This window comes from Bacillus rossius, chromosome 13, assembly GCF_032445375.1.
Source record: "Bacillus rossius redtenbacheri isolate Brsri chromosome 13, Brsri_v3, whole genome shotgun sequence".
NCBI classification, from domain to species: domain Eukaryota; kingdom Metazoa; phylum Arthropoda; class Insecta; order Phasmatodea; family Bacillidae; genus Bacillus; species Bacillus rossius.
Window position 1 is genome coordinate 31,467,160 of NC_086340.1, and position 18,684 is coordinate 31,485,843.

Genomic DNA, 18,684 nt, shown 5'->3' on the forward strand with positions numbered 1-18,684 from the left:
GAAGGCTACCAAAAAGCATTCCAAAATCGTCGGGAAAACCACAATTTCCACAAACGTGGCATTAACCCAGAAGCCCAGAAATAATTTACAGACTGGCACTAAAAGTCCAAAATTTGAATGACTGAAAAATTTTTCCAAAAATTCAGTCAATACAAGTAAACGAATAACTTTTGCTGTGCTGCTACATTTTTACAAAACAATTTTAGACATTTGGCACACCAACATAACAATAGACGTGGCCTCAACAGAATCTGAAGTTGTTGGGCTTCTGGGCTCTAGCCGCGTTGAAGCCGAATATTTCACCGCAGCAATCCTGATGATGGCGACGGCAAGGTCGACCGAAAAGTTGGCGTATCTTCGCCTTCGACGCGGCTACAACCCAGAAGCCAAGACAAAGGGCCCGAAATTCAGCTATCCTTTCCAACCTAAGTTCTCAGAAGTAGTTAACAATTCTTCCATATACTGTAATTTATTTTTTTTTAACGGAAAAGGAATATTTAATGTAAAGTTACAGATATTTGTAATTCTGTACATTTACGTGAAACAACCTTAAAAAATAGCGTTCGCAGCAATACTGTGTTCGGATTCTCACCCGGGCATTTATGCTTTGTGTTGTCCCAGAACCTCCAATAGTTGAAGTTATTTGTAAACCGTTCCCTGAATAACTTTCCAGTTTAACTGTGCACATTAATAAGCATAATAAAACAAAATAAAGCCCAATTATTGAAAATTCCATTATTTTTTCCACGGTTTAAAAAAATAACGCTTGACTGAAAAATCAATTAAAGAAATAAAATCATGGGGTAATTTTCGTAAGAAATTCTCATATATGCAAAAATAACCATATCCATATGTTGTAAAAATTTACAATATATTTTTCGTAGTATTAAAAACTATTTCTTGGCACCTGGTTTCCAAAGTTTAGAAAGTGTTGTTCCGCGCGACTCACCGAAGTCGGCCGGGTTGTGGTACCGCGGGCAGTCCAGCCCCAGCGAGCCGAGGTAGGGCACGATGTTGTCGCTGGAGCCCTGGTAGACGCAGCGACCCTCGGCGATGACGTACACGTGGTCGAACATGCCGAGCGCCTTGGAGCACGGCTGGTGGATGGTGCACACGATGGTGCGACCTCCCCTGGCCAGCGTCTTCAGCAGGGAGACCACTTGCAGCGAGGACGAGCTGTCCAGGCCGCTGAGGAGCACGGAGTGTTGCAGTTAGATCTCAGAAACAACATCTTTACAAACACTTTCCTTAGTCCTCAGAAACACACAAGATAGAATTTTTTAAGTTATGCTTGTTCGAAGTGGCATGTTTCCAAGTTATGACGATTCTACGTTATGGCCGTAATAAGTGTAACGCCCCTTGTGCCCCAAAATTATATTATTTTAATTTAATAAAAAAAAAACCTAGGAAACCGCTGAGCACAAAATATAAAGAAAAAGACAAGTATTACCAGAAATGGCACGAACTGGTGAACAAGAAAATTTGATACTCCCTGCACACAAGCAACTTGGGAGCTAGTGGATCGTATAAATAGATATAGGTTAATAAGGGATAAATAAATAACTACATAAGTAGATTGGTCTATAGGATTCCTGGTTTATTTAAAAAGTATTAAATTAATTCTGTTTACCATTTGTTTTAGTTTCACAAAGAAAGGTATTAACAAGTTATTAAAAGGAGGGCCGGCCCGATATGATTAACACACGTCATACTATCTTTTTAACAACAAATCTAGCACAGAAAAACAATTTTAAAATGCCCTTCCTGACATATTATAGCACGTTAGGTTCGTCCACTCATTACTGTAATAATTTCACATATTCTTATTTTTTAAGTTCTCTATGGCACTGCTCGCTGGTACTCATTTAAATAATTTCTTTCGTTGGTTGTAGGGAGAAGTTATATTTTAAAATATCACCCGGGGATTTAAAAGTTGGACGTCTGGCCGGGATAAAGCTCTTCTTAAAGAGACTCGAAGCTCGAGGCCTGGACAACATGATGGATGCAATTTCGGCGCCCAAATGTTGGACCCTGTCTGAAACACAAGCCAAATTTAGACGAATTAGACCTGCTTCCAGACAGTCAAACACAGTTGGCCAAGAAACGGGACTCAAGAAATGTCTCGCGACGACATCCGAAAGGCACGGACCGAGAATAGCGCGGATGACGCGGAAGAAACCATGATTAAGGAAGATAAAAACTATTAAAAAAGTAAACTAAAACATTATTTATGGCCTAATTACAACGACTGACTGGCTACTACTAAATTTAGAAACTGGGATCACATCCCTTAACACCGATGACTACATTCCTAATTCGAAGGAAGAGTTCGTCGTTGCCGCGAAAAAGCCTCTCGACAAAGGAGACGCCGAGATGACGCGGTAAGTAGCCGAAGTCTAAGTGCCACAATGGTGGACAATGCTCCTAATTAAAATGGGCGCTCGGCCCTAAGGAAAAGAGGGGGAAGGCTCGGCTCTGGACCGAAAACTTCCGGAGGTGACCGAGGTTGGTGCAACTAAAACTTCAGTTGTTGCGCCGAGGGACGACCACTGCGCTATCTACCAGCGGGCACAGAAAGCTACATAGGATCGACATTTACAGGACGCGAGTAGAAAGCATAGGGCCTTATGGCGCAGCCGGTGCTGCTCTCTGGCGTCCTAAAGGGGAAGAAAAGAAGGAGGTTAGCAAAGTCGCCACTAGGTGTCGCGGGCGTTAGCTCCACTTGCTGGCGACAAGAGCAGAAGTAACTGTTTCTGCCACTAGATGTCGTGGGTGGTCCATATCTGCACATATTTTTTCTGTGGCAAATCGTCCTTGAAGTAGGCCACTGCCTGGCGCGTTCACGTCAGGGCAATGATCCTGGGCTAAATTCTGAGAACAAAAGGGTGGGGAATGGGATGTGATGGTGGACAAAAAATGTAACGAGGCTGAGAACGAGCATCCTAACGTGACTTTCTATGAGTGAACCTAAAACGTATGCGTGACAGGAAAAGCTGTTGTAAGCTGGTCTCTGAGAAGTGGTAACAACTCGTTCAGAGCTGTTGCAAATTTAGTCATGCAGGGAATCAAAGTTACAGGCCCACTGGCATGACTGCAAGCGGGAGAAATGTCATCCGGGCTACTAACGATGTCTTTAGGCTTGCAAAAGCTCAGATTGGCCCCTGAGAAAAGGTGCCTCGGTCCACTGCCGCAAAGTTTAACTAAGTAGAGTACACCAGCCTAACAAAGTGTAAATCACCCTTGTGTAACCAAAAAATATGAAAAACGAGATTTCCAAAAGTAATTTAAAATTATAATAAAAATTAAAAAAAAAAAAAAAACATGCCGAAATATCTAATTTCCGGCACATAAGTTGTGTGTTTCTGAGCTGTGATAGTTTTCAGTTATGATATTTCCTAGTTGCATTCTTCAGCATTGTGTGTTTCTTAGTTATGATCGTCCTAACTTACGACATTTTTAAGTTATGTGGATTTCCTCAAGAATTCTAAGTTATGACTGTTCTAGGCTGAGTGTTTCCAAGTTTCCCACTACAGTGATATAATTTCGCCAAGCTCGTTTCAGCCATAATTTTTATTCCCACATCGGGTCACGAAAGTGACCAGTAACTGTGTCCGACTTCATGACAGGGACCGCTTGTCTCAGCTGCCTCCCACAGCAGCCCACTTCCTAGAGCTTAGCTTAGGTTGGCAGCTCCGGTCATGCAATGTTACAGTGCCATCGGGCATGTATCAGCGTCCGGCATAAGAGATTTATCACGAGCTAGCATACCCCACCCCTCCATCATTTCCAGGAACACCACCCAGAGCAACTACCTGGGCCATTAACCTCGCCTCCTCGAGGACACCTTGCCCGCCGGCGAAAGGCCTGCTTCTGCCATCTCGCGGCGAAAAAGACAACTACTTAACTTTAGATCCCCTCTCGCTAGTTAATTTTTAGCCCGACAGAGCGCGTACCAGTTGGTCTCATAAGGAGCAGGCTAATGCCAGTTCCCCCTCGCTGGACTCCTGCGTACTAACACCGAGTCGGTTCCGTCTGATCCCCGACAAAGCGCACTGTTTTCAGAGCGCGATTCACATTCGTTATTTTTTCTTTTGGTAGGCGGAGCGTGTCCTCTGCCCACTATGTCCAGCCAATCAGAGGCCAGTTCCGCCACTCCGTAAGCCTGCGGGCCTCTGGCCCGGTGAGGAATAAAAGGTCACGTAAATGATAACAAGTATGAATAATTGCTGGAAATTTTACAGCTTATTAGATAAAAAATGGTATCTAAACAAATATATGTTGGCAAATTTTAAGACTGAATGTTAGATGCAAGAAGCTATTATTATGAATTTACAGCGAAAGCCCTCAATTAAATGAAATGGTAAGAAGATTTCACTTGAACATTTGATGAGCTCAATCATTCTTCTCTTCAGTACAACTTTTCGAGTTGGACACGTCCTTCAGGATAGAGCTTCTCAGATGTCACAAAGCATATTATTTGACTGAGTAATAGATCTTTTTTAATTCCACCTGTTAAAAAAAACAAATATAAATATCATGAAGAACAAACTTCCTTCTCCTTGGTGTCTAGCGAATCCTTCCTTCTCTTGCGATCATTAGTGAGCATCCCGCATCCCACATAAAAATAAAAATGTGTATTTACTTGAACAAAACATGCAGCGATATCTGTTTGTAAAAATTGGAACTATCTGGAACAGTTTCTTACGTGAGATAAATTAACATTCTCTGATTTATTATTCAAATTCATATTTGAATATCTGTTTCTAAATAAAAATCTCAATTTGCATTTAACATTAGTCACAGAAACTAACATGGATCCTGGTTTATTGTCTGAAGCTGTATCGGAAGGACGCCACTGTAGATAATGCAGCAAGTATTTTTACCTGAGAAGGAATGCTAGACGTCAAGAGAAGAATGATTGTGTTAAAAACCAACGACGCAAAATGTTAAGCTGTAATCGGTGTAGCGGGTTGCTAAAACGAATTGACAGCTTAAAAAGTCACGGTAGAACGTGTAAAGCCAATCCCACTTACGGGTAAGAGGACATCTATAAAGACACTACATTGAGTAAGATTGTGCTGCTTGATGTAAATCATTTTCCTTGTCTTGAGCGTGATGTTCATAGCTCTCCCGATCACGACAAAAAACTTAAAGTGAAGGATGCTGATGGTTTAAGGAAGACTGAAACTAATGGAAGTATCAGCACCGTGATCAGTGAGTATACATTCAAGCCCATATCAAGTAGATCCTCCATACTTTAAAATAATGAGGGACACTTAAAAAGGAAGATTTTAGACGATAAAGAAGCTTATACGTCAACGATTTCAATTCAGGTAAAGACGCTGACTTCTATGGTAATGGTGAGAGTGAAGATAAATCTGGTGACGTGATCGAAGACTGTGCTGAAGCACCCAAATCAGGCATGATCGAAGACTGCGATGATGTCTGAGACTAAAACAATGGAAACGTAGTAATAAAATAATTTATTATGATAAAACTTACGATGATCATTGGGACGATACTCATACTAAACATATTTGTAATAAAGATCTAAAGAAGATGACAGCAGATTAATCAATTACGTATCACGTGAAGATCCTAACATACTGGTTGAACAGTTAAAACTTCTACATGCTTCGCTTTGTGCAGGAAACTATTCGCACATCAAAGAAGTATCCCTCATACTCAAAGAACTGAGGGAAGCTGGCCGCATGCTATGAATTTTTTTTTACCTGCATTAGTATAGATAAAAATAATATATTATATTTTAGATTTTAAAAGTAATTGTTATTATTTTACGAAATATAATTTCTAAGCTTCAGTTCTCGCTACTGCATGTTCTTTGCAGCATTACATGTCCATTGCATATCCTGTGTGTACTGTGTGTACAGTGTGTCCAGTGTGTGTACTATGTGTGTAATTGTGTTCACTGTTAGTACTGTGTGGACTGTGCGTCTAGTGTGTGTACTGTGTATATTGTGCGTCCAGTGTGTGGACTTAGGGTATCATCCGAGGACTTGCGCATGATATTTCAGCGTGGATCCGAGGACCTTTGGCAATCCGAGGACCTCCCCCAGGTCCTCGGATTAAAAGACCTCGGATTCACGCTGTTCTGTCAACCTAGTGTGTGAAAACATGATTTTTAAATTTTTTTTTGAGGTCCTCGGATAGACCGTAGAGAATCAAGTATGTAGTGTGTGTGTGTTACCACCACGTCGCGCTAGTATCGTTGTCACTTACACTCCTTTACACACGGTGTGTATCCCATGTTTCTCAACGCTCCAAACTGAGGACATTTCGCTCGAGTTTACACACATCTAATACACATCTCCGTAGTGTCTAACGCTGGTTGCGAGGACGTGGTGGACGTCTCTCATTTCACACATTACTAAGCCACAGACGCATGATCCGAGGACCTTAACTGGGTGCCATTTCAGGCGTATACATGTAAGCTGTGCTACATGAACAATTAATTCTTTATTACGCGTTACTTTACAGCCTTTATCTTACATTGAATTCATAAACTTCTTAGTAGGAATATGTATTATTAGAAATAGGCCCTATGTATTTTTAATTTTATTTGGAAGTCATAATTACCCTAAGCCTTCGAACATGAAGATTAAAACATAAAAATAATATTTTTAAAAAACCAAACGGACCTAAAAAAACACAACAAAATAATATAGGTACTAGAAATCGAAAAATAAATAATTACAATTATAATATTTTATTAAAATTATAGGTAATATATTTGGATACGAATTTTCACATTGTAATTGTATAAACAATAAAATTGTATAAAAAATACAATAAATTTCGATGTGACAGTTCTTGTCCAAACATAATTATTACCTATAATTTTAATAAAATATTATAATTGGTAGGTGCTACCTACTAATCGGTTTAAAGTCGGTGCCAAACCAAATATATATATGTGTGTGTGTGTACCCATGTGAAATGCGGACCTATAACTTCAAACACACAAAGGCATTTACACTGTAATCAGAATACCTTGCATTTTCTGGTGTTAAACGAAGAACTTGTAAGTATAGTGTGTTAAATGATATAAATGTACCCATATGAAAAGAGGACCTATGGCTTCAAACACACGTTGGTATTTAAACTGCAATCAGAAGACCTTGCATATTCTGGTGTTAAACGAGGACTTGTAGGCACAGTGTGTTAATATGATATAAATATACCCATATGAAGTGCGGACCTATGGCTTTAAACACACGTTGGTATTTACACTGCAATCGGAGGACCTTGCATATTCTGGTGTTAAACGAGGACTTGTAGGCACAGTGTGTTAATATGATATAAATATACCCATATGAAGTGCGGACCTATAGCTTCACACACACGTTGGTATTTACACTGCTATCAGAGGGCCTTGCATTTTCTGGTGGTAAACGAGGACTTGTACGTTGTACGAACAGTGATTTTATATGTTATACATATGTGTGTGTATATATATATATATATATAAATGTACGTATATATACACCCAAATGGTGTGTGGACGTTTTAAGCTTGTTCAATTTAGCCTACTGGATGCGGTTAAACATAAAAGTTGCAACCATTTGAATACAAGAGCTGAAATTTGTGTTTTCCTGGAATGTATAAAACGCTGTTTTACAAACGAAACTTGCAAATGGTAGTTCAGTGAATATTGTTGCTATCGTTTCTCACAGTGAAGTTCAAACGCAGACTGTTTTATCACGGCTCGGGAACACCGTAAGGATCACAAAGTATTCTTCCTCCTTAGCGTTGTGTCACATGTGGCCATACGTAGCGAAAACACAATATGGCCGCCTTTGAGATAATAAATGTATATGTAAGGATAAATAAACAGTTATTCAGATATTCTTGAGAAATTCTCACTTTCACGCCTTGGTAAAATAAACAGAATAACTTTGACCTAGTTTAATGTTAATGACATAGACAACGCTGTGTAGTTCTGCAAAATTACACCTATAGATACTTGTGTTTGCGTATCATAATAATATGAACTCAAATATATAACTAAGTAACTTCCATGAACGTTTGTAGGACTTGAACTAAACACATTTTTGCCGGCCTCTTTACGTATTTTATAGCAAAAGACCATTCTGGAGATGGTTTGTGACGTACTTGACGTAAGTTAGATGAGATAAGTTTTTAAAACGTTCCCATTTTATGTTCCCGGCATCAAGTGGTGAAGTGATTGATATCAACAATTGTATTAACTTTGGTTTTAACAGAACAGCACGTGTATTAAAGAAGCTTAATTATTTTGAGATATGTAGTATTTAATCACATAAAGTAACTCTTTAAAGGAGATAATAATTAATGGCTTTATGGTTATTTCAACTGTCAATAATGACACCGCATGGCTAACATTATCACTGCTTTCAGCCTGTGGCCGGGTCCAGAAAACATGGATGCCAATCCTAAAATATAATGTTTAACAGCTCCCGCACTAGACGGCCAAGTTGCCGTGGCCAGTTCGCCGCGACCTGAGAGTGCGTGGCAACACTGAGAGAGCACACACTTGTCCGCGGCGGCCAGGCTCAGGCGTGTCGCTACGACTTGAAGGTGGATGCAGACCATGTCATTTGTGTGATTAGTCGCCTAGTGTGCGGGAGCTGTAAGGATGAATGACGAGAATATAAAAACAAATAACTTACCCGTGCGAATAAAACATTTTATCTTGATCAGACATCGAATGGTAATATAATAATGGGGTAGTATGTAAATGCAAGTATTTATTAATGCAAAGTATTGAAAATATAGTACCAACAGATTTTGGCCGTATCGAATATTTATTTTTACACTTCTTACAGTTAAAATCTTCAATAACAATGTTAGAAGTTATAATGTGATAATCGTTTACTTTTTGGCTGTATGTGCCTGATACAAACATAAATATGCCTACCATTGAATATACGATCTCGTGAAAAAACCATGTGGTAAAGAGGTTCTGGGAAATATAAACCTGCCCTTTAAAGCGTCTGACCTTGTGCTTTATTAATGGTCATTGTTATGCCTACTTTTCTTGGGAATTATTTCCTCATCATTTGGAAATACATTCCTCATCATTTGGAAATACAAAGTTGTATAATAAATTGTGAGTATAATGCGGAGTCTATGAGCAAAGTTGCTGTGTAAATGCAAATCATACATACATTTTGATGAAGTACAATGGGAGATTTAGCGTAACGGCAAAGAAACACCTATGAGAAATAATATATAGCCTAACAGCAGACAGAATATCAGTGTTATTGGGGTTTAGATAAATATAAAGTAACATTGCAAACTCTATATAAATAAGTAATGAAAAAAATTATATAAGTTATGTTGCAAATTAAGTTATAAAAGTATGTGGAACTTACTTCGGTTAACTCGCTTCAACAGCTGTCATGCATGTAAGATTATTTATATAGCTATGGCAATCTCAAAAATGGCGTAGACTTGTGACCAAAATAAGGCTTTTATAAACATGTTTTTATAATAATTTATTTCAAAACATTAATTTTTGTAAATTGTCTATTTACGTTATTAAATCATTAATTTTGAAGTTGTAAGGAAGATATGGCGAACTGACCAAAAACATCTTTGAGAAACTATCTATCTATCTATCTATCTATCTATCTATCTATCTATCTACCTATCTATCTATCTTATCTATCTACCTATCTATCTATATATATAATCTGGGCGACTAGATCTTTTCATTATGGAGACCTGGATTTCCTGAAATAATAGAGTGTATTGTTATTTTTAGTCGAATTTTTTTAAAATAAAATAATGGCTTGTGAAACCCTAGAAAAAAATACAATCTATGAAATAAACATAACTGTAAAATTATTGAAATCATAAAAGAAAAAGCAATATAATTACTAAATATTTTAACAAAATAATAATTTTAAATTATTTTCACATTAATTTAAAAATTGAAAACGAAAATAGTTATGAATTTCTTTCTTTTATTTGGTTATTGTAGAGGTTTAACTTAACTGATTTTTATAACTTTACAATCAATTTTTTCTTTCCATATAATTTTATTTTAAAGCCCATTTTTTATGAAGAAAGTTAAAAATTTTAAAACTAAATATTGTCTTTTTTTACTTTCTCTGTACTTCAGGTCACCATAGTGAAAATATTTAGACGACATAACAAACCCCGTTGTATTCTTTGAGGTCGCTCAAATTCTATTTTTGTATTTATATTTTCGTCAGTCATGCACGTGCTACTTTTCCTATCCTCTTAAGAAGATTTCGAAGTTGCATGGTTGAATCATTCGAATACAGACCGGCTGCGGGACAGGTATCCATATGCAAAATAAATCTTCGCACCGTTTTCACCATTGTGATTTTAAAAAACTGATAGTTTCAAGAGCTTTGTAGAGGAATGAGTCAATCTTATTTAATATTTAAAATTGGAGAAATAATGTGATACTATTTTCAAAATAGTATAGATTCCAGACTGGTCATTTAATCAACTTAACAGTCAAAACACAGAATAAACACAGCAAGCACATTTCTAATGGAGACATAGAGGGCCAGAGGCTCCAGCACGCGTCTGGGCGCAGTCTCAGCAGGAGAGGAGGCGTAGGCCGGCTGCGTTGCTAACTCCTTCCTGGAAGGTTACCAACCCTTTCGCAAGGTCATCCTCTCACGTCTTCTTCTCACGCGTTGCGCGCGTGGTGCAAAACAAGACTTTCCGAATAACATGCATGTTTGAGAAATGTGTTTCACTTACACATTTAAATTTTCTGCTGTAGTTCTTAGGAATGTATTATAAAATTATTATTTACCTCTCTTTAATTTATTTTATTAATAATAATTGTTTAGAAACAAATTTTAATTCATAACATGATAATGGAATGTTGTCTATAAATTACTTATTTGTTATTATAATCGCTCTTGTTTATAGCCAGCAAAGGCACACGAAATATACCAATCGTAAATAATGTAAGAAACTTATCTACTTAAAAGCCATTAAAAAATTTAAACCAATAAACCTATTTGTTGTTGAAATTTATGTTTTTAACTTCTCACTAGATAATGTTGTGGTACACGGACGTGTTAATACGGTTAACTGTTGGAAACAAAACTTGCATAACCTTTTGGTTTTCTAAAACTAGCCCCTAACAAATAATTTAATAATGAATAGTATTTATTACACTCGCGCTATAAAAAATTGGACTAAAACGTTTACTAGAAAATAAGTATATTACTGAAATAAATACAGTGCATTTAAATAACTTAGCAACTGTATTGATCTGTTAAGTTGCGTTGACATATTCACCCCCGCTTATCATAAAATTATTTACTTTTATTTAGTAATACTAACTTTAGGTATGTTGAATAACACTTTTATAGTAATATTTAAAAACGTGCTTTTAATTACTCGCATTTGTTTTATAGTTAAACTGTTAAAAAATCAGATTCGAAATACAAGAGGTACGCACAATGTACCATTCGTTACTTAACCACAGTGATTTTAATTAGGAAGGCCGGTATTTCTGTTAATTTCCACTTCGCATAAACGAAGGAAACAAGTAATTTAACCGACTGTTCCCTATAGATTTGATCATTTACAAAGGTAAGTAAAATAATATACAGGACCAAGGAAAATTTTGGAAGTAAAAAATAAAATTTTCAAAGAGAAGATAAATCAAGGATCATGATTGTGAAACGAAAGAAAATATTTATTACATGTGTTAATATTATCTATAATAGGTAATATTTTCCTAAGCCATATTAATTATTTTTATTTTTTATTTGTAATGCATGACTGTTATTATATTATTCTTTATATGTAGGAAGCTAAGATACCATGGAGAAAATCTCATTTAGTAACCAACCTATGTAAGGGTTTTATTGTTGGAGACTATTGCTGGTGTATTCAAGGAAATTTTGCTTCATTGACATATGTACGTCTATTAATAGAGAAAGGATTTAAGATCATGGATATATGTGCCGTTAGTAGAATGAAGAAGAACTTATGCTATCCAGTATGAGTAAGAATTCAAAAAAACTTCGGCTGAAGGTTTATCACGAAAAAATAACCCATAAATGTACAACTGATGGTTATTAGTGCTTTCCAAATATGATATACGCCTTTTAAGTTGGAGCTGAACAAATAGTTTATTGCAAATAATAGATTAAGAATTAAGGATAAATGCGTTTAGTGTCTGCATAAAGTTTAATTTTAAAAATTCTGCAGTCATAACAAAACTCGTCGCTGTCAACAGGACGTATTCATAAAGGTATATTCATAACTAAATGCTGGTCTCTTATTACAGATGGCAGGTTAATTTATGTTACAAATTTCTGTAAAGATTTTTTTTTTTCATTTTTAATTTAGAGTAGAATCCTGGCGGACTCGCAGAAAAACGAATCTAATTCCTCCGACTAAGCATTGGTCATTAAATGTAAAGATCAAGGCTTGCTGCGTCCTACAGCGCAAATCAAGTGCACAGCCGAAGATTTCGTGGCGCTTCTGCCGCGTGCCGTATCTAATTGCTGTTGGTTCGGCCGGTCGCACAGTCAGGAGCGTTGTAAAACCACGGCTAGACTATGTGTGCCTATCTTGCTATTGGGTAGGTGGCTGGTGACAGCTTACAAACCTCTCCACTCCCCTCCCCCACCCAACATAATAAACTTATTTTACAGAAAAACAACAGGACCCGTCCTTTAAGGGCGGGATTCATAGTCAAAGGGTTGTTTGGCGAATAAGTAATACTTTATAAAGTAGTGCTTATTCTTCAAGTAGTACTTATTCCAGCAATGAATTCATAAACCTATACTTGACGAAGTAATACTTGAACAAGCACTACTTATATTGGCCATGCTGTACTTGATGAAGTATCTCAAAAAGTAAAGGACGAATTTTGTGCCAACGTAACGCAAGCAAATATACTGCTGTAAATACATAGTTTACCTGTTTGAAAATAAAAATGCCCACGTTTCAAACCATATATGCGATTAAAATAATTAAATTAATACGTAAGATGATATTTATACTTTATTTGATAGTGAACTTGAATAACATAAATATGAACATGTATTAAAAACGAATTTACAACTACATAAATATGGTTTTAATGTTTGTGTTGTTAAATTATGTTGTGTCTGTGATCTATATAGAGGTGTAAAAGTTACGAAAAAAAAGCGTACCCGTATGTATTCGTTACTATAACAATTTATACTCGTTACTATCGTATCGTTACGTTACTAGTTACTTCTGATACCGCATATGCTATGTTATGTTGCAGCAACGAATCGAGTCGTATTCCGTACGCGTACTGCACGCGGCGTACAGTATGACGTCGCGTACATAATAATAAATAGAATATAAACAATTAACAATATTTGATAATTAACAGTTTTGTTAACCAAGAAACAATAAAATCTCATTAGAGTGGCTTTTTTATATTATATCTTTTAAGATAAGAACAAAAAAACATGAAAATACGCGATGATAAAAAACAAAAACATACATATTTCTAATTTGTAAAAAAATACTTTCTTACATTGTTTCTGTTCCATTCTCAAACTTTGTCTACACATACAATACCTTTAATAAATAGTAAAAAAACTTGGACGACGAATTTCCAAATTATACTTTACTTAATAAACAAACATCGTTCTTTGTAACGTAAATTCATCTAATATGCGCGCGCATGCGTAAAACATAACTTACGAAAAATGCGAGTAACGAGATGCAGCCGTGTGTAACGTTTCGTTAATGGTTACTAGATGGCGCACCCGTTACTCAGTACCGAATACATACGGTTTGCTACAGCTCTAGATCTATAAGCGGGTGAAGTTAACCACGTGGTAGCGAAACAATACGCTAGCTGCAGAAGAGGTTATGTATGTAGCCTGTATTGTTTACAAAACTAAGCGGCAACTATTTGTTTCGTTTCTTTTCCCCAAATTGAATTTGCTTACTCTCTCAATTTAAATTTAATATATGGAAAAATTAACGGGAATTAATACCTTACAGAACCTATTCCTTACAACAAACAAATCTGTACCCGTACTTGAGTCACCTAGTTAGCCCACTTCATGAAGTATTACTTATATCAATGAATAAGCATGGCTTATTAGATTATGAATACTTGCGAAACAAGGCAAACTTATTTCATGACTGTGAATTCGTATTGAGCAGTACTTATTTGACGCAGTGCTTCGTGAAGTATTATTTGAAGTAGTCCTAATAAGCAGTGCTCTTTTTGTTCGCTATGAATTTAATGCCATACTTAAGCATGCATATAAGCAGTACTTTTTTCAAGTATTGCTTATATCACCACTATGAATTCCGCCCTAACTCCACTACCTGTGACCTTGAAGCCAAGCCGAGCCCGGCCTGCGTATGTTGATGACTTCATTTTTACGACATTTCTCTACTATAAATGCTATTTCTGTAGATTTTATCTTTAGAACTCTCTTGCATTTGTAGTTCTCCTACAACAAAATGAATGTAGACAGTTGCGAAACTGCTAATAATTAACACTTACGCAACATTTTACGCCCGTTATATTACACTTTCTAAATATCAGTTACACATATCTGTGACAGAACAACACACGCAAAATAAATATTATATTCAATTAGCAGTACTACCATTCAATGGTACTATCTATTAACCAATACTTATTGATAGAAAATGAAAAATAAGCAAGGGGGGGGGGGAGGGGGAAGAATTAATATAGCGTGTAAGCCTGAGCCTGGCGATAGTGGGCTTTGAATCACTTGTGTGACTTGTGTGCCGACTCGGTGCTGTGAGGAGTGAAGTCTCTCTTGGGGGATCGGCTCGAGCATCGCAAGCCAGAACATCACCAGTGACTTGTGCAATCTGTGGTGTGTTCACCATGGAATGCAGTTGTTTTGATCCGCGGGAGGAAAAGAAGGGTGGGCATGAGAGCGACAGATTGTTTTTCTGGAAGTCCCTCGTGAAAGCCGCGTAGTGCTTGCTGTATGTAATAAATAGCGACAAAAGTTTTATTATCTTTTTAAAATATAGTTTCCTCAAGGGTTGATCAAACACGAGAGAGCCCCAAGTAAACCCACCGAGCGTCGGCTACATTCACCACATTTCTTAGTTAGGAAAATTAATAATTTTTATCCAGTCCGTGCTTCATCAAACCAAATATTTTTTAATACTAAAACCTGTGAAATGAAATGCAAGTACACGGGTTGGACGAATGTTAACTTTAATTTTATACTAGGTCTATAATGTACACGGATGCAAATGAATAATTTTGCTGTTAGTCTGTAATACATTGTGAGTGGGAATCGCAAACACATTTTTTACCCCGTTGAAGGAAAGCCCTAGATCCGTCCTGGGCATGGGTTGGATTCCTCGTCAATAGAGTGGGATTTTGTATTATGCCTCTGTTTGAATAGGTTGGGATGAATTATGGATTATAGCTATTAATTTGTAGGGGATTGTGTGTAATCTTTGAAGCACAAAAATCAAACTTTCTTTTTCAAGTTTTTCACATAAATTTCACGACGTTATGTGACAAGTGTCACATGAAAACGCTCTTATCGTTGTGTTAATATATATGAAAGTTTGCAAGTCATCTAAAAAATATAATATAAGTTACATTTTAAGAATTTTTAATTATTTAAAATTTTTTTAGCGACTCTGATTTTTATGAACTTCGTAAGTAACCGTCACCAAAACTTCGTAGCACACGCGTTATATGTAGTTATTTAGTTAAATTTGTAAATAAAATAACTATTATTTATGAGTTTTTATTTTACGTAACAATATAAAATAAATAAACAAATGAAAATTGTAAATTATTCATACTGTGCAGTTTAAATTGGTTGAAATAAAATGAACAAAATATACTTGGTGTTATAAATTACTTCCAAAATCTGTTACAATAAATTGAAAGAATTCCAATACTATTCATGTTACTGTGAACGAAGTGTGCGTATGTGTGTTATGTATGTAGTGTGTTATGTAGTGTGTTATGTAGTGTGTTATGTTTTGTATGTACAGACGGTTGGAAAAAGCTAAATTATTAGTCATGCAATATGCCTTTTGTAATATTTGAAGTTTAAGAATATACTTAACAAAATTATGAAACATGTATTCTATGAAAAGGCTCCATTGCTTAGCATATTATTATTTTTTCCATGTTACAATGGTAGTGTTATTCTGCAGCTGTCACTAAAATAGTTTTATTTTTATATGATAATTTAGTCCTAGTTTCAAATCTAAGTAAACTATCTGATGATAATTTATTTATTATTTAGACTTATTATGTTATTGTTACTGGAAAATTGTTGGATATGTTTATTATTAGATTATTTTCAAACATGACTTGGTTAAAACGTCAAACAGAATTTTTCACAGCGTGTGAAACTTACAACCAGTAACAAGTTGACTTTTATCTAAACAAATGTTTTTCATGTACAATCTTCAGGTCATAGAAAATAGGAATGAGATAAGCTCATAATAATAAAACAACACTTATTTATTTTAAAGCAGACGGAAAGCTAGTTTTGTTAAGTTAACTATCGACTGACTTCAGTCAAAAATGAAACTAAGGCCGGCTACATTTTTATCTCACGCGTAGGTATAAATTTTGTGTGACCTATTTTTCAAAGTGGCTGAAATTATTTGTAATGAATTGTTTCAAACCAATTGTCTATACATTTAAAAAATCAAGTATTGTATAAAATATATTTTTATAAAAATGTTTAACTTTTTGATTGGCAAATATTTTTTTTCTAAAGATAGCTATGAACTGTATTATCGAGCGAGCCTGCTTTTCAGTCTAAATGCCATGGATTTAATTATTAGATGCAAGCTTGGTTATGTAGCTGTGGCAGTAGGCCCTAATATATACTTAGCACTGGAAATTAGAACTTCTATGGCAATAAAGGCTAATGAAAATTTTAAATAAATACTATCCTTGCATTTACTGTAAACTAAAGAAGCTTATCTAAGATGAGTAGTATCATTAAAAATGATTATTAATTTCAAAATTTTATTCTCTATGATAACTAAGAAATAATATCATATACCTGAAACTGATTTGAAACTTCACGTTTAAAGTGTTTAAAAAGGCGTTAGTGATGCTTAGGTATTTAACCATTTTTGTCAAAAAAATAATTTATATCGGCATGAAGGTTGGAAAATCTAAAGCGAAAGGTTTTAAGTTTTTTAAAAATAATTCGTTAAATAAAGGTAGAACAAAAAAAAAGTGTCCTGGAGCACAAGTCAGAATCGCAGAAAGTCTCCATCTAACACCGTGTGGGCCGCGCCAAGGGCGTTAGGGCCATAACTGCCCCGGCGCGGCGGAGTAACGGGAACATGGTTGGAAGTCGTGACGTCACGGGGAAGCCCAGGGGGTCGTCACAAGATAGGTCTCACGATGTGCTTATTTAACACTAACGATTCGTCTGTACTAATATCAAAATGCCATTCACATTCAGAGTTAAATTATATATATATTACACCCAAGAAAATAAAGTTTACTATTCAAGTTTTAAGGAAACCATTTAACAAATGGTTTTAAATAAAAAAAAGTAAATCAACAAATGTTACACGGTCAGGGTGAAGTCCTTGTATTTTTTTTAATCGAGCTCAAGAAAATATCGTTTTATTTGGCAAACGTCTGGCTTATGAATTAAATAAAAAATAAACAGGATGCATAGCTGTTAAATAATGGGAATTGCATCAAATATAAATGAGCAGCGTTACCTCGACAAAAGTTTGTATTTCAATACAGACATGTATATTAATATTTTTGTGCCCATGTGTATATTAATGTAACAATCGAGTGTTTGAAGGCACTAATTTTAAATTCCTATTTGCATTTTTACGATATTTATAACTTCTGTCAATAATGTATTTCAATATATGGGAATTTATGTAAATTAATAAAGTTATTTTAGAACCCAAAGATGTTAATGGAGTGTGAATCAAGTATTTTATAATCTAAACACATTTAATCTGTAATAAAACATTAAACAAAGCCTTAAATTTTTTGACATGAATATCAAGACAAGGAAATACAACGTAAGACTTTTTTATTTAAACGTATATGTGTATTAAAATACCAAATCCTGTACTGGATGAATTCCGAAGAAAACCTAGAATTTAATATATTTTGGGTCAAAATTAAATTATTTGGTTTTATGCTGTGTTAGTAGCGTCAGAATCATTTATAGCCGATAGTAGCAGAAGGAGGAGGGGGGGGGGGGGGGGGGGGGAACAGAAATCATGTTTATTCTAAGGGTGAAATCTCTGTCTACTTTATATTCCTTGGGCTGGTTTTTAGCAACATGCGGTCAGACAACACGTGCCTTCCTGCTAAATTACTGTTGTTTTGGAAATCTTTGAGTTTTTATAGAAGCTTTAGTAAAATAATTATTTTACCGTTAGCAGCTGCTCTCTTGAGAGATTTTGTGTTTTCAATTGCTATCGTGTCAACAAGAGAGCGCTTTACAGTTCTCTCGTTGGATGAAACAAAAGGTGATGCTAGAATGTGTTACAATCAAAAGGAAGACAAAGCAAGTGATAGGCACAATTACAAACTCCGGATTTGAAAATTTAAAGAGAATGGAAAAATCTGGGTTTCAAGTCTGCTGTTGTGTTAGGGGATGATGACGTCAAAGATAGTGGAAAAACCGTAAAAATTTATCCACAGTAACCTTAACACTAGCA

General features: G+C 35.7%; 1 protein-coding gene across 1 annotated transcript in view; it reads right to left on the minus strand.

Moving 5' to 3' along the window:
- The window catches only part of LOC134538429 (ATP-binding cassette sub-family G member 1-like), a 203,314-nt gene that overhangs the window by 48,683 nt on the left and 135,947 nt on the right, over positions 1 to 18,684 (minus strand). Inside the window, exon 6 of the mRNA XM_063379752.1 lies at positions 950 to 1,188. Coding sequence (XP_063235822.1) covers positions 950 to 1,188 — 239 coding nt within the window. The remainder of the gene's footprint in view (positions 1 to 949; positions 1,189 to 18,684) is intronic.